Here is a 16795-nt window from a genome sequence, read left to right as displayed (position 1 = left end):
AAGAATATTTTATTTAAAAATGGTGCAATTAGAGAATGAGGGATAGCTCAAGTGATTAGAGCTTTCTTTTCAATTGCAGGTGATCTTGAGATCGATTCTCATCACTTGTTCTTGTTGATCTCTAAACACCAAAAAAAAAAAAAAAAAAAATTGTGCAATTATATTAAAACGGGAGAAACATACGAAGTATATCCATACCCATTACTCCTTAAGCTATAGGCCACAACAATCAAAATGGCAAAATCCTTTGGTTATTAAAATTAAAACCTACTATTACTGTAATTATCTGTGTAAATTTATTATCATCTTCATTTACATCAGCACACACATCAATTTAGATAAGCATGACGTATGAACAACTTGCAGGTGATTAAGTAGTAAACTACTAAACTCACCTGTAAATCTGAAAAAAGAGTTTCAATTAAGAAAATCATTACGTATACATACTAATAATTAATTAATCAAATAATTGATCATCAATAGTCTAATTAATTAGGACTATTAGTTAGCCTCTAATTAAATAATAAAAGGTTAAAATAGCATAAATTCAAAGGAAAAGTTAGTAAGTCCAAAAAGGTTTTTTTTTTTTTTTTTTTTTTTTTTTTTTTGAGGAAAGTAAAGTCCAAAAAGTTTGGTAAGAGTGAATAATATTACTACTACGTTAGCGTAAGCAAATGCATGTAATTTCATCATCTTCTCTCACTCCTCTTCCCCTATAAATACTTGCTTTATCATTATTCTCATAACTTCCTACTAAATCCAAAAAATCCACTCTTTCAACAATTGTAAAAATAAAATATATATATATATAATACTCTTTTTAAATAATTTTTGGATATTAATTAGTTAGAATTGTTAATTAGGAAACAAATTTAATTTAAGAATTTGATATGGGTAAAGGAAGAAAGCCGTGTTGTGACAAAGCTGGTGTAAAAAAGGGACCGTGGTCTCAAGCTGAGGATTTTAAGCTAATCTCCTTCATTCAGAAACATGGTCATAACAATTGGCGAGCTCTTCCTAAACTTGCAGGTTTTTCTTCTCAATCATTATTCTCTTTTTATTGAAATTATTATAGTTTTTAAGACATTAAATAGTATATGTACGTGATTGTAGTTGCTTTGTTACACCTGCAATATCATATGATCGTCTTATTCAAAAGACAACAATTAAACAATAATAATCCTTAGTATATTACAAAATGCATAATTTTTACAGGTCGATAATTACTAAAGGATGCAACAGCTAGGGGGAAGAAGATATCGCAATTTATATGATCTGAACATTTAGTTGAAAGTTGCTAAGTTTATATAATTATATGTATATTTTTTTGGTGGGTACGAAAAAGTTGTTAGGTTTATGATTACTAAACATCATCATAAGTAAAATATTGTCTTAGATTCATCAAATCTTAACAATTGTTTTCACCATTTTTGGAATTTTGCAGTCTCGTAATGCTAATTAAGATCTTTAGAATGATTAAGTTTACCATATAGAATCTTAGATTATAATACAGTACTAACCATTATATCGTGTGTTTTAAATTGTTGCTTTTATTGACTTTTTTACTTAATGCACGTACATTGCCGCATGATAATGTAGAATTAGTTTTCCTTTAGTTAGCTAGTAGTGTATCTCAGTTATATCGTAATTCAAAAGGCCATAATTGATATAAAAAGCAAAACATACATCAATTAAGCTTATATGGACTTATCTATTTTAATGATATTACTACTCTATACTAAATTGTTTATGTGATGACATGAATTATGATCATAATAAATACTCCAAACAGTGCAATAGACTTTTACGATAGTTGAATTTGTCTACAAACTATGACAATGTGATTTGTCTATTCTAAATTAACAAGGTATATATTTTCGATCAAGATTGTATTTTCTAATTAGTTTTTATACATCCTTTTTTCTGTATTATGACTATCATTGTTTCATTTTGAAATATCCTTATTTATTTATAAGAAAAAAATAATTAATGATACATTAAAAATATATATTGTGATAAATCCAATACCTTGTTATTTGTTACATAATATTACTAATATCTAAATGTATAATTATATGATTATGACCAAAGTAAGATTTATGAATAGTATAGAAAGACACTATTGAACCATTACTAAAATTTAAATAAATGAAGGAAGAAAGAATTTGACTATAAACACACAAGTATATATACATGTAGATTTTTTTAGCTTTTTACTCATATGGTTTACTTTTAATCTGAGTAACAAGGGTATTACACGAGTACAAATGAAGTAGAGAGAAATCGAACAGTGAAATAAATATCATACTTATTCATACATATGTTATTCAAATAGCACTAATTAGTGATCAAAATTTATTATATTTTACACGTGAGAACCGGCCTTATGATAATTAATTTATGGTGGTGGGTTGATGATAAGTTGCTTGGTCACTTAGTCAAAGAACTTAACTAACCAATAAAATGATTGTCTTCAAAGGGACCAAAAACTTTTATAGGTAAACGAAGTCAAAGAAATTTACGAAGCAAGGCATTTTAAGTGGAGTAAAACATTCCAACCCTACGGTCTTTATCAAGGTTGTTGAGTGATTTCCCCACCCAAACTAATATAGAAAATAACTCTTCCACATACTAATTAATTAATTAATCATTCAATTAATGACATCATAAGCATAAAATAAAGAGTATGAGTTAATTTAAACCTAATCACATCAATGTTGTTATCATCTCATTTAAGTTAACTAGTTTCCTTGCTTGTCTTATTAATTATAATAATATGCCATAAATGATGATCATCCTATGTTTGTTTTTTTAGGATTAGCGCGATGTGGCAAAAGTTGTCGTTTAAGATGGGTTAATTACCTTCGACCAGATCTAAAACGCGGTGATTTCACTCCCCAAGAAGAGGAAATCATAATCAAGTTACATGAAGCGCTGGGAAACAAGTAATTGTTCAAACCTATGCATAATTTGAACCATTTTTCATGAGATTTAAATGCTAATAATATAATTTCTAAGTGATCATTAATGTTTATATTATTCAGATGGTCGAAGATAGCATCACATTTCCCGGGAAGAACTGACAATGAAATAAAAAATGTATGGAACACTCACTTAAAGAAACGCCTCAAAGAGAAACGTTCTAGCAATGATTCTCCTATATCATGTAACGCATCATCCTCGACAAATACTCCTAATGAAATTACTATTGATGGAAGCGACAACCAACATTGCTATAAACAAGTCCTCACTCAACAAACAATCACAAACAACGACACGATAGAGTATTCAAGCTCATCATCTACCTCTTCAAACTCACAAGCCTCATGTTCATCGGACCATCAAATGATCGAAAATGTGGAGCACCCTAATAAGGATGAAACAAGCGCGTGTGTGGGCAAGAACATCGAAAATAATAATTCACTAGACGAGCTATTTGAAATTCCTTACGAGCCAAACTTGGACTTATGGGACTTGTTACATGGAGACAATAATGAAGTCCAATTCAAAGATGTTGACACACCAATAATATATGAGAATGACAACAAGAATGAAAATGTAAAGCAAGGTGATGGAAGTTGGTGGTGGTTAGTATACTTGGAAAATGAACTTGGACTTGATCATCTAAATCAGTCTACACCACTACAATCTACCAACAATACTACTTCAAGTTCAAACCATGACTTAGATTTTAATTTCCTTCTAAATTCACCTAATTAGTTAATTAGTTCAACATCTTCAAGTTGATAGTATATAATATGTATATGTATAACTAATATTCAGTCAAATGTAGAAGGATTTATAATTCGTACTAAGTGATAGAGAATATCCATATAATATTCTCATCCTAGGTTTAGGATATATTTTGTATAAGATTATCTTTGATATCTGTACATATCTTATAGTTACCTAATATGATTAGATTTCTCATTGTAACCCTATAAATATTGATCAATGGAAATCACTCTACTCAAGGAGTTTTATATTATCTGACATGGTATCACAGCTTAGGTTAGATCTTGGGATCATATACAAAAATTATCACCCTGCCGGTGGGTTAGAAAATTAAACCCACCATGCTTCCGCAAACACACATATAGATTTTTTTTTTTTTTCTTTTCTCAAAGTTTTTTTTTTTAGTTTTAGAATCTTTATGTAACCTTGCGCCTCCTACCAACAGTAGCAATCGCGAAAGCCTCCTCCGTCGTTGTTGGCAATCGCATACACTACCGCCTCCCCCTACTGGCAGTAACCACATCTGCCAACCTACTCCATGTGCCGCACTCTATTTCCACCTCCCCATGACCAATAATGATTCTTACATTGCCTCATTGGTTTTTTTTTTCTTACACATAATCACATAGATTTTATTTTGGTGGTGGTATATCACAATAAGGTAACATCTCTTTTGCTATCAAGTTAGCTCCTTTAATTGTTGCAGCACTTGGAATCTTTGTGGAGTATTAATTCTTGCTACCTGGTTTCTCTTTTGAGAATTGATTAATTTCAAGCGGTGGGATTTAATCTTTTCTTGCGCAATTTTATTTGTTTTTCTTCAACTGTGATTTCACGTAGTAGTGTAGTGTCTTCTCCCCGATGATGGTTTGATCCCTTAACTTATTCTTCTCTGGATCTGCAACTTGGCCCAAGTATATGCGTGACTCTTCTCCTTCGGCCTAAAAGCGCATATCTCTACTATACGTAGGTCGTGGTTGTTGCTTCTCATCGTCATCACCAGCACATGCCTACTACTTCTCTTTTGATCATGGGTTAGTATACTATCCTTACCGTTTGATGCGTGATTCAGATCCAGTCTGAGCATCCGATTTTCTCCCGCTCTGACTGCGGGGGTGTGATAGAGAATATCCATAGAATATTTTCATCCTAGGTTTAGGATATATTTTGTATAAGATTATCTTTGATATCTGTACATATCTTATAGTTACCTAATATGATTAGGTTTCTCATTGTAACCCTATAAATATTGATCGATGGAAATCACTCTAATCAAGGAGTTTTATATTATCTGACACTAAGATTGGACCAAAATTGTTCAACTCCTCATATAATTAATGGTGTTAAATTTTTATGGTTTACACCGGCCGTTTGAATATACTCCGTATTAGAGCATGACCATACATATGCTATATGAATTTGTATAACATTTTGAGTCAAATACTAATATGTCTTTTTCGTGCTTTGCAACTACATACCCCGTACTATATAATTAAGTTAATGTCCCCTCTTGTCAAAAATTATTTTAATTACGATTGTGCTAACGGACGCCCCGGGCGTTAGATAAGAGCAAAAATTTTTGTAATCTATAAAATAACATTGATAATAATTAAAAATGCATTAAATTAGCTAATTTAATACATGGTCAACTAATTTACCTTTCAAAAAAAAAATAAATTAAAAATGCATTAAATTAGCTAACGAACGCTCCGAGGCGTTGGATAATCCTATAGAGTCAAAGTAATTTATTTATTTATTTTTTTCCTATTGCTACTTGTATGCATGGTACCAAGTAGAGCTGATCATAGGCAGGCCTAGCCTTGGCTAAAAAGGTTTGCCCATTAAATTCGTAGACAAATCCACTAGAGTATTTCAGGCAAAAAATCCACAGCGTGTTCAAACCCGCTATCTTGGTCATTTGGATTGAGCTAAATTTTAACTAAGAATAAAAATTTAGGTTGTCCAAAATTCAACACTGAACCTAACATTTTTAAAGCCGCTCTACATTTAATACTGTCTAATTCCAACAGTACTAGAAAATTTGTTAAATCTATACCTGTCTAGTATGAGATTACATATCAATCCATTTTAAATTTTAATGTAACAAACCAAACACCCCCTAAAATTTGTTAAATGTAGCAAAGAAAAAACACGGGTTTTATTAAAAGATCGGGCCGAGTCATATTTTGAACCGGGCTGCATTTGAAAACAATGATCCATTGAATAGGCTTCTTAGTTCTCTCTTCCCCTCCGTTAAGTTGACGCTTACTCCGAGTTCTCAGCTCTGAATTCTCCATTGAATAGGCTTCTTAGCTTTCTCTCTTCCATTCTACTTTTATCCTTTCCTGGGTCATTTAATTGCTCTGTTATTGTTGTGAGTATCTATGATTGCATTTGTTAGCATATAGTCAGTGTGTGTTTTTCATTATAATTATGATATTCTAAGTATCTTCTGCATGTTGCTAGATTTGGAGTTATTAATGTCTCTGATTTTTTTCCCTTTCTTGTCTCAATTCAGTTGGATGCTCCGACTCAACCATTCTTTAATGAACCTTGGATAGGTTGAGGTATGCACTTGACATCAGCTCTGCTGCATGTTAATGCTGCTGTCGCTACAACGAACTAATACTGCTGCTGCCACTCCTGGCGCTACAGCTAATACTGCTGCTGCTGCCGCCGCTGCTGCTAATGTTGCTGCCCACTACTACATGTTGCTGCTGCCAGCATTAAAGAATTATTACAATAATTTATTTAGAAAATATTTAAGCTTATACTTCGTATATATTTATATATTACTAACTTTTCTATGCACGCGATGTGAGCATTACACATTAATCAAAATAATTTATATCATTAGTTTTAAACAATATGTATATATCAAAATCTAATGAGTTAAGAACAAAGATGTATAGTCCAATATGTTGAATAGTTTAAACTAAAACACTAGATAAAAGCAACCAACCAATTGAATGATATTTAATTACGAAGTGGTAGCTATTTAACCAGTATAACCAACAATAACTTCGATCAATTCATTAATGTGGCACATGGTTATACATAAGAGAAAGATAAAAAAAATTAAAAAAAAATTAAAAAATTAAAAAAATAAAATAAAATAAAATAAAAATTTGCGAGATAGTGTAAGTAAAAGAAGAGAAGATAGCGAGGTATTTTTAATACTAAATGATTAAAGTAATTGATTAAAGTCTTAAAAGGTGGTACCAACACTAAAAATTAAATTTTTCTAAAAAAAAAAAACAAACACTATAAATTAAATTCCGTTTACATCCTTGGCTTTTCGTTGACTAGGGGTGACGTTTACAAAAAGATGTGAATTCGATCCTCTCTATGATTTGACGAGGGGTGAAAGTTCGATTTGCGGTTTGGATTATAGCCAAAACCGAATCCAATCCGAATTAATTCGGTTTTGGAAATCTCAATCCGAATCCAAACCGATTTAAGATTCAATCCAATCCAAACCAAACCAAATTATTTCGGTTTTTCAAATTAGAATCCAATCCAAACCAAAATTTGTCCCCTTCTTTAACAAGATTCAAATCCGAAACCCGAACTTCACCCAAAAAATTCCTACAATCATTTCTTGTTAACAACATTCTTTGTGAGAGAGTAAGATATTAAGAAAGGAGAATTGAAAATTAGGTTTTTTTTTCAAGTTTATATATGAAAGGTGAAAGTGGTTGGATACTTTGAAAAAAAAAATGGGCTTAACGTAATGGGTCGAAATTCGGTTTTCGATTTTTTAAAACTCCAAACCAAATCCAATCCGTAATCTATATTTTTTAATTTCTCCAAACCGATCCCATCCAAATTCTAAAAAAATTCAAACCAAATGACTAATTGATCTAATTCGGTTTGATTTTCGGTAGTTCGGTTTTAATCCGAATGTGGATTTGACAAGCACCACAAACAAAATTTTCAACCGATTCTCTTGGTGTTAGTTGGATTCTTATTTAGATTTTTGGAGTACTTTTCTAAACAAAATTTTCAACCGATTCTCTTGGTGTTAGTTGGATTCTTATTTAGATTTTTGGAGTACTTTTCTAATTATCTTAATTAAACATGTGCATTCGAGATACATTCAAAATGAAAAGAATATCTTTTCAACAAATGTGAAAGTTACCGAAATTTATTTCTTTTAATTTTTTTTTTCTTAAAGATTGGAGTTCACAAAACTGCACTACTGAAAATAAAATTTTGTCGGCAAAATTGGCTTTTTAGAAAAACACTAAATAAAGAATGTTAAGTGGGAAGAGGCCATCACGTATTCACATGTACATGAAACAAACACTGCTATAAACACCCTGACTTAACTTTTTGTCATTATCATTATAATTTGATCTGAAATTGTTTAAAATCATACAGGTTAGAGTATGGATTTGTTTTTTTTTCCCTCAAAATTTGTCTTAATAATTGATATTTCACCCTTTTTTATATTATTATTACCACACTTTTAACATAGAAAGTTTTACAATTATTACAATAATTACTGTTTAGGACGTATTCAAACTAAGTTACCGATTTGTCCTTCTTCAAACTAACTCGTTTATCTTTTTATTCATCTTCACTTTTCTAATCACTACTTGGGACTTCTAGTAAAGAACGGGAAATTCTCTGCCTCAAATAATTTGAGACATTGAAGACTCAAATGGGGGCTTTTTCATAATTTGCTCGTGGGTCCAGCTCATTTAAAAATTGGCAGTGGTATTAAATTGTGTTTAGATGGTGTCATCTAAATATCAAGAAGGAATTATATTGATACCAACAAAACATTTTTACAAATGTTGGTTCTACTGAATAAATATTTTGGTATCATGATAATACCATCTAAACTATAATTTAATACCAACGCATGTTATTAGAATCATTCATTACTCAAATTATTATAGGTAGAGAATTCATCATAAAGAACTCTCCCTTTTCTTAAAAATATTGTAGTCCATCCACTGTAAATGAAAAGTGAAGTGAACTTGTTTTTTTCCCAAAAAAGTTGAACAAAACAAGGCTTTCAATTCATAGTATATAAAGTCTTATAGTCGTAACTTGTAAGCAGAGACGAATCTTTGTTAGGGCTTGCAAATTAACAACTTCCCCTCTCTAGACGTTTTCAGGTCTTTAGATAAAAAAGATGCGTTGCCTAAAAAATCTATAAAAACACTTCATGGTATAGTGGTCATAAAATCAATTTATAGATTTAAAACTAGCAAACTCTTTATATTTGGTCTAAGATCATTTGGTCTAAGATCCACCACTGTTTGTTATTACATACTCCCTCTATCCTTTTATATTTTTGCTTAATTTGATTTTTTACGGTCTCTAAAACACGTTTTAAAACGAATATATCTCTATTTACTTTCATCCGTGTAAAAATAATAAAAATTTAATATTAATAAAATATACAATGAAATGAATCCACATGACTATATTATCTCTTATCAATTCAAGGGAATCTATGGACAAATTAAAATTTTCAAAATTTAATTCAAATATTAACTATAGGGCGAAAAAAATAAGAGACAGGGGAAGTACTCAATTACATAAACGTTCACTATTAGCCTTGTACTCTTTGTTTGATTATTTATGCTATTAAATTATTGTCATGAGATTCATGACTATATATATTTTTTGGTCTTGATAATGACTACATATATGGCTCGATCGATTCCCTTACCAAACAATCAAATTCAACTAAGTTTAATTTATTCTCTCTCTCTCTCTCTCTCTCTCTCTCTCTCTCTCTCTCTCTCTCTCTCTAAAATGGGGGCAAGTGATGAAGAAAGGAACATTAACGGGCAACAAGATGATCACCAAGAACAACAACAACAACCATCCAAATGGAAAAAGAGTATCTTCATTACCATGCCATTCATCATAGGTAAATTTATACTTGTTGTTGCATGCATGTTTTTTTTTAAATTAATGACGGATTACACTGTCATCGTGACTATATATTAACTCATCGCGAATTACACTTTCATCGTGACTATTAATTTTAATAACTAACACACTTAAAATGTTGGAATTGTGACACATACAGCAAACGAGTCATTTGAAAAGGTAGCAAGTTATGGATTATTACCAAACATGATCGTATATATGATGAAGGATTACAAGATGAGTTTAGCGAAAGGCCAAAATTTGATATACTTTTGGTCAGCTGCTACCAATTTTTTTCCTCTTATTGGTGCTTTTGTGGCTGATTCTTATCTGGGTCGATTCCTTACCATTGCTCTGGGTTCCGTCTTCAGTCTCTTGGTAATTCTATTAATATTTAATATCGAATTCTTTACTTATATTTAATTTTAGATATTATATTCATGGATATTATTCGCTATATATTTATTTAATTTTATACTCTATCTTTCTCTAATAAATTGTTTTATTTTTTTTATTCTATAAGCTATCACTAAAAGATTTTAGACATCTGGTATTGTACTCAGGCCCGTTTCTGAGATTTCAGTGGCCTGGGGAAGAAACATAAATCGGGGCCCTAATTCACATATACTATATAATTTTTTTTTTAAATTGGGTATGCAAAAATATTTTATTATGTTCAATAATATTTAAAAACATCAAATTTCATAAAACATTGAAATTACATTCTCGTAACTCTCGTTGAAGTAATTACACCAGCCGAACCATTCAAACCAAGTATCCAACCCATCCATTAGATTTTTTTTAATACAAAGAAAAATATAATTTAATACAAAGAAGAGAACTTGATGGATAAAGTCGTGTATGCACCGTTCAAAAAAAAAGTAGGGTATGCAAAGAGAATTATATATAATTAGATTAATCACGTTGAAAATTTAAGAGTAAAATGATCGTTTATTATAGTTTTCATCTTCAATTGAATTGCGAAAGAGAAGGAATTTAACTAACTGAAAATTGTAATGAAATACATTTTGAAAAATAAAATTACCAAAAATAGAGATACAATAAAAATTAATGACATTTTTTTGTTAATCAAATTCATTTGGGAAAGTGAATAAGTTGGGCAAAAAATTAGGGATGAAATACATTTACCAAAAATGTCATTTGATATTTTGGAATACTACAGTACTATTGTAGTGTTGTACATTACACACTTCTTGCTTTCTTTCTTTCTTTTTTTTTTTTGTTTTGGTTAAATGTATATATACGTAATATTATTTAGTATGAAGTATATTTATTTGGGGCCTTGTATTGTATTGAAACTGTGCTTTTTAACAAGGGGCCCAGGGCAGCCGCCCCAACTACCCTCCCCTTTCTAGTTGCTACGGCCCTGATTGTACTTCATATATATATACACACGGTAAGATATGAGGGTACCCCTTCTATCACAGGAGGGGTGGGATGAGGATCAAACCCAGGTTAATCAATGCTAGCCACTTGGTTAAAAACCTAAAACAGGCATTTTGCTTTCTTCATGAAAACAAAAGGTGTTTAAACAAGTCAAGTAAATTAAACTAGCCAACAATTAATGGTTACAAAATAAGGCCTAAAGTCAAAGTTAGTTGCTTTCTTTGTATTTAAAAAAGCAAGTTTATCTGGCAACAATTATGCTATGAGTAGTTTATTTGCATAATTTTGGCAAAATATATATATGCTCATTTTTATTCAAATTAGAAAATTTTATTTTCAAACGTACCATTTTAAGGTTACATCTAACAAAATTGATTGCCCCATCAAACTTAACTACGGAGTACTTAACATACAACATGGCAACTCCATACGAACCAAGATAGCATCACATAGGTTTATAGCTTAATAACTCCTTGAAAATGTGATTGTACAACTTATGCGTAACAAATTATATTTGAACAAGAACATTTTTCCAAAACAGTCCAAATTATTTGACAATATCGATAACCCACCAGCCAGAACTTTAAAAGAGTCATAAGATATTATCTTTTCTGCACTACGTGAATTCATATACCATGCAAAAGGAGCTAGAAATAGAGAAGTAATGAAGGGGTAATGCAAGTTTATCATCATTATAAATAAATAAACTTTTATTTAGTGGCATTTTCGTAAATAAATTAACAATTTTTTATCAAATGTGGATCCCATAAATGTTGATTTATTTACGAAAATATTATGCTAATTGAGATAGATTGGGGCTTCCTCAGGAATAAACGAGGAATGTAGCTATATATTTGGTTATGAATTACTTTGTAAATGTTATTGGGGGACAAAGCTGCTGCAAAACATGAATATGTAAAATTAGGCCATGTTGACATGTTGTGGCACATGAATCAACATTTTTGGTAAATATAAAGTATATGTCAATAAATCAAAATCAATCAATTTTATTATTATTATTATTTATTTATATTGCTATTGTTTAATTAATGTACTTGAAAGAGCATATAATCATGGGCCTTCAATTATGAGCTTAATTTCTTGGTGATCATTTGACATAGTATCAAACCAACGTGACAAGAAGGTTACTGCTGGTCCAAATTTCATACCCCTCGATTGTTGAAATAATCTTGCAATTCTAGAGTAACGACATTGGAGAACATTTAGCCTTATAACGTACCTATACATATGTGATGTATTAATTGTAAGAAATTTTCTTGATGCAGGGGATGACTCTACTCTGGCTAACAACAATGATCCCAAATGCAAAGCCACCGCCGTGCAACACCTTAGCCCATGACTGCAAATCCCCAACATCAGGGCAATATGCCATCCTAGTGTTTGCCTTTCTCATCATGTCAATTGGTGCCGGTGGAGTAAGGCCTTGTTCACTAGCTTTCGGCGCTGATCAAGTAGACCGAAGAGACAATCCCAAGAATAAAAAGACTTTGGAACTCTTTTTCAGCTGGTACTATGCATGTGGTTGCTTTTCTGTAGTAATTGCTATGACAGTAATAGTGTACATTCAAGATCACTTGGGTTGGAAAATTGGGTTCGGCATACCAATTATTCTTATGCTCTTATCGACCATCTTCCTCTTGCTTGCTACTCCTCTTTATGTGATGAATAAGGTTAAGAGTAATCTCTTTATTAGCCTTGTTAGAGTTGCAATTGCTGCTTTTCAAAACAGAAAAATCACTCTGCCACCTCCTGGATCAAATGTGCATTACTATTATCTAAAGAAAAATTCAACAATAACTTGCCCAAATGATAGATTAAGGTATGTTTCAATCTTATAAGTGTGCTTAATTAAGTTCTGTTTAATATTGTTTCAACTTTTATATGTTAACCTAGGTACTATACATAAGTATCTAATTAACCTAGTGTTTTATATATCTTAGCATCTTGCAATGTAATATTCATACTAGTTGTTAGGCCAATATAATGAGTTTTAATTTGTGCTATGGAATAAACAACTAAGCATGCTTCTATCTAATACTAGTATATCATTTTATAGGTGCTTGAATAAAGCTTGTATCATTCAAGATGTCTACCGCGACATTGGGTCTGATGGAATAGCGAAAAACCCATGGAATTTATGCACGGTAGAGGAAGTTGAAGAGCTAAAGGCTCTTATAAGAGTCCTTCCCATATGGTCGACTGGGGTCTTAATGTCCATACACGCGAACCAGAGTTCATTTGGTGTGGTCCAAGCTTTATCCATGGATAGGCACCTAGGCTCAAAGTTTGAAGTTCCAGCGGCTTCTTTTATTACGTTTCAAATCATGGTCATAGTGCTATGGATTCCTATCTATGATCGCGTACTCCTTCCCTTGGCATCAAGGATCAATGGCAAACCTATTAGCCTAAGTGTAAAGTTAAGGATGGGGATCGGACTCTTTTGTGCATTCATGTCAATGTTTGTAGCCGGAATTGTGGAAAACATACGAAGAAAACGAGCCACTAGTGAAGGGTTGGCAAATAACAATAGGCATGCAATCCTTATGTCTGCCTTTTGGCTAGTACCCCAAAATTGCTTAAGTGGCTTAGCTGAGGCCTTCAACGCGATAGGGCAAAACGAGTTTTATTACACCGAAATGCCCAAGAGCATGTCAAGCATAGCAACATGCCTCTTCGGAGTTGGGATGGGTGTTGCAGGGCTATTATCTAGTGTAATATTGAACTTGGTGAATGATATTACAACAAAAAGAGGCAAGGAAAGTTGGGTTTCAAGCAACATCAACAAAGGTCGATATGACTATTTTTATTGGCTTATTGCTGCAATATGCTTCTTCAATGTCTTGTTTTATATGTTTTGTAGTTGGTGTTATGAACCTGTTGATGAGGTGCATAAGCAGGCTGTCAATCAAACACCAACATTGGCTAGACTGGAGAATAACAGCCTGCCGGCGAACGAAGAATTGAAAGAGGGCTAGATTTATTTGTCGATATATCATATATATTATTTGTAACCTTGATTTATTATATTGATTGGAGTACAATGAGAAAATCCAAGTTTCTCCCCTAGATAAATAAGGAAAGTTTATCAAATGGCAAGTTGGTAAATAAAGAGTCTTGAAATACGTGCTACCACATTAAAAAAAATATTTTCTATCACTTTGTGGACAGTTTTATAAGTTCACAGTAATTTCACCAAATCTAACACCATTTGGTGACTGGTCCCTGCTATCTTCTTCCATTTTTGAGGCTCATAATTTTCCTCCATTTTTGAGCTCCATAATCTTCCTCTATTCATGACAAACACCCCACCCTTTAGGGTTGAACATTCTCCTTATTTCCATACTTTTTCTTAGGGTTTTCTTTGAATTCCACCATTGTTGAACGTCTTCGCCCCCGATCTTCCTCCATTGTTGAACATCTTCGCCGCCGTGTTCCTCCATGATTCACTACTACAAAAACACCCTATGGAGTCGCCCTTTTAGAGTCGCCTCAAATTAATAAGTGACGCGTAAGGTTTTAGTGTCGCCTCTTACAAAGCATGTGACACATAAGGCTAGATAAAAGACACTTAAAAATGGATAGAAAGTCATAGACGTCGCCTACACTATAAAAGGTGACACGTAAACTATACGTGTCCCGTCTTTCATTATGTGTGACTCATAAAGTATTACTTTACGAGTCGCCTATAGTCTTGTAGTGTTACAAGCGACACCTATACAAAGCAGCCTAAAACAAAAACCCTAGAACTTTTTTGTTCCTTCATCCCTTAGTCTTTCTGTTCCTTTCTCCCATAGTCCCATCGCCTCCCTCTTCCTCTCATTGACTCACCTTACTCCTCCATACTCTTTCCTCTCGATCTCTTCCCCTCTCAAACTCACCGACAACGACTACTACTTGTCTCATTTAGTGTCAGTGGTGTCCCACCACCTACTCCTCCGCCTGTACACTTCCCTCTCTCACCAAATTGATCGGCGACGTAAAGACTGAGCTCCCGTTCTCCGAGTTCTTTACTGCTTTACTTCTATTTGTTAAGGTGAATTACTAAATTAATCTTCTTATTTTTCTAATTTAATTATTAATTGCAAATATATTAAGTTATAATTTCATTATATTATTTCCAATACATATGTTGCTTTCAAATTATACGATTTTAGGAGACGATGGGGTGAGGATTTGATACTTTGATGTATATGTATGTTGAAGTGATCTGAAATGTAATTATTGAAATTGTTGGTTTGATTACTGAACACTTGTTTCGATTTTGATTTTGATTGATTTGGGAATTTATTGTGTACTCGTAAAGATTAGAGGTATTTCAAGAGTTAGGGTGAAAATTGCCGTTTAATTTAGCAATATAATTAATTTAATTTCGTCTCTTTTCGGTGAAAACGTAGCTTTTATATATCATCTTCTTAAACTTTGATTATACCCTTTGTGTCTTAATCATTATCATTAATATATTTGTTTATGCTTCTATAATTTTGGAGGTTGAAGGTTTTGTTCTATAAAACTAGCAGTATTAGTAATTGCCATATGTTATAGTCCCATTTTGCATGTCAGCTGCTGAATTAGTAACAATTTTGATTCTGTTTTTTGTAATGATACAATATTGTTGGCTGTAAATTTTACGAATCTGTTTTTGACAGTGATTTATAAATATATGTTATGGTTGAATTGTGAAGCTACTTACAGATTTTGTTTTCTTAAGTTATAGAAGAGGATATATAATTTGGGTTTGTTGATGTGTGATGTAATTGATATTGTGGAATCCCTCAAAAAGAAAAAATTTGATAATGAGGAAGCCTTAATCCACTAAATTGAAGTTTTTTCATTCCAATACTTACCCTTATTATTTTCTTCATTCAAATTCAAATATGTGTATTTTTTTTAAAAAAAAATTTTCTTCTGCAAGTTGAACTTGAACATTACAAGTTCTTGCTCTTATTATTGTCTGGGTACTTTTGTTTATTAAACTTTGTAGGTGGAGATATCACTTGTGGATGTGACTGATAAGGTGGTGGCTAAATTTCATTGTGGGTCTGCCACATTAGAAATTATTCTTGCCTTTTGGGTGCACGGTTAGTATTTTTAGCCCTTTTCACAATTTCTTGTTTATCTCCACTTGAGCATTGTATTAAAAAAAAAGTGGAGCTCTACACTGACTGTCTCTCTATCAAAGTCATGCTTGATACCATGAATTTTAATGCTCACCATCAGTTGGCTGCCACTATTAATGATATAGCCATAAGCATTAATAATCTTGAAGATGTTGAGGTGGTGCATATCAGAAGGGATCTTAATGTCATAGCCCATAAGCTTGCTGAATTTGGGAATGATATGAGCATAGGACATAAAACTTTCTTCTCTGTTCCTGAAAGTGTCAAGGATCTGTATGAAAGGGAGTTGGGGCCTCTTGCTGCTGCGGCTGTTATCTAATTTCACCAACCTCTTCTTGCTTTCTTGTCATCTCATCTATGTTCTAGGTTGGAGTATCTTATGTAATAGGATTATGTTCTGTCAGTTTGCTTTTTCAAACTCTAGTTTCAGTTTGCTGTTTTGCTTTGTTTGGGCTACCTACATCAATTTTCTTTGTAATTTTTCTGATGTAAGGATTTCCTTTTTTTAATTTATTTCCCCTTCTTGTGTTAAAAAAAACAGAGCATTGTATTATAAAATAAGCTTTGTCTTATTTCCTCCCTTTCTTCTCTTAAAAACAAATATAGGTCCATTTGGCTTT

General features: G+C 32.1%; 2 protein-coding genes across 3 annotated transcripts in view; both read left to right on the top strand.

The window, feature by feature from the left end:
- The first annotated feature begins 622 nt into the window (after nucleotides 1–622).
- LOC145638667 (transcription factor MYB63-like) lies at nucleotides 623–3787 on the top strand. The gene is made up of 3 exons (XM_081689659.1): nucleotides 623–1029; nucleotides 2816–2945; nucleotides 3045–3787. The coding sequence occupies exons 1-3, from the start codon at nucleotides 891–893 to the stop codon at nucleotides 3718–3720; spliced, it is 945 nt and encodes a 314-aa protein (XP_081545785.1). The 5' UTR covers nucleotides 623–890; the 3' UTR covers nucleotides 3721–3787.
- A 5561-nt stretch (nucleotides 3788–9348) lies between these two features.
- LOC145639727 (protein NRT1/ PTR FAMILY 1.2-like) overlaps nucleotides 9349–16795 on the top strand; it is a 43283-nt gene continuing 35836 nt past the window's right edge. The window contains exons 1-4 of one of the 2 annotated variants that reach the window (XM_081691051.1): nucleotides 9454–9628; nucleotides 9791–10008; nucleotides 12324–12877; nucleotides 13115–14245. In XM_081691051.1, coding sequence (XP_081547177.1) covers nucleotides 9511–9628; nucleotides 9791–10008; nucleotides 12324–12877; nucleotides 13115–14033 — 1809 coding nt within the window. In that variant the 5' untranslated portion in view covers nucleotides 9454–9510 and the 3' untranslated portion in view covers nucleotides 14034–14245. Of the gene's footprint in view, nucleotides 9629–9790; nucleotides 10009–12323; nucleotides 12878–13114; nucleotides 14246–16795 lie in introns of those variants that run through there. The other variant, XM_081691050.1, reaches the window with a different exon arrangement.

Source organism: Chenopodium album, chromosome 7 (genome assembly GCF_948465745.1).
Source record: "Chenopodium album chromosome 7, dcCheAlbu1.1, whole genome shotgun sequence".
Taxonomy (NCBI): Eukaryota; Viridiplantae; Streptophyta; class Magnoliopsida; order Caryophyllales; family Amaranthaceae; genus Chenopodium; species Chenopodium album.
Note: the sequence above shows the minus strand (reverse complement) of the source record. Positions and strands in the feature narration are given on the sequence as shown.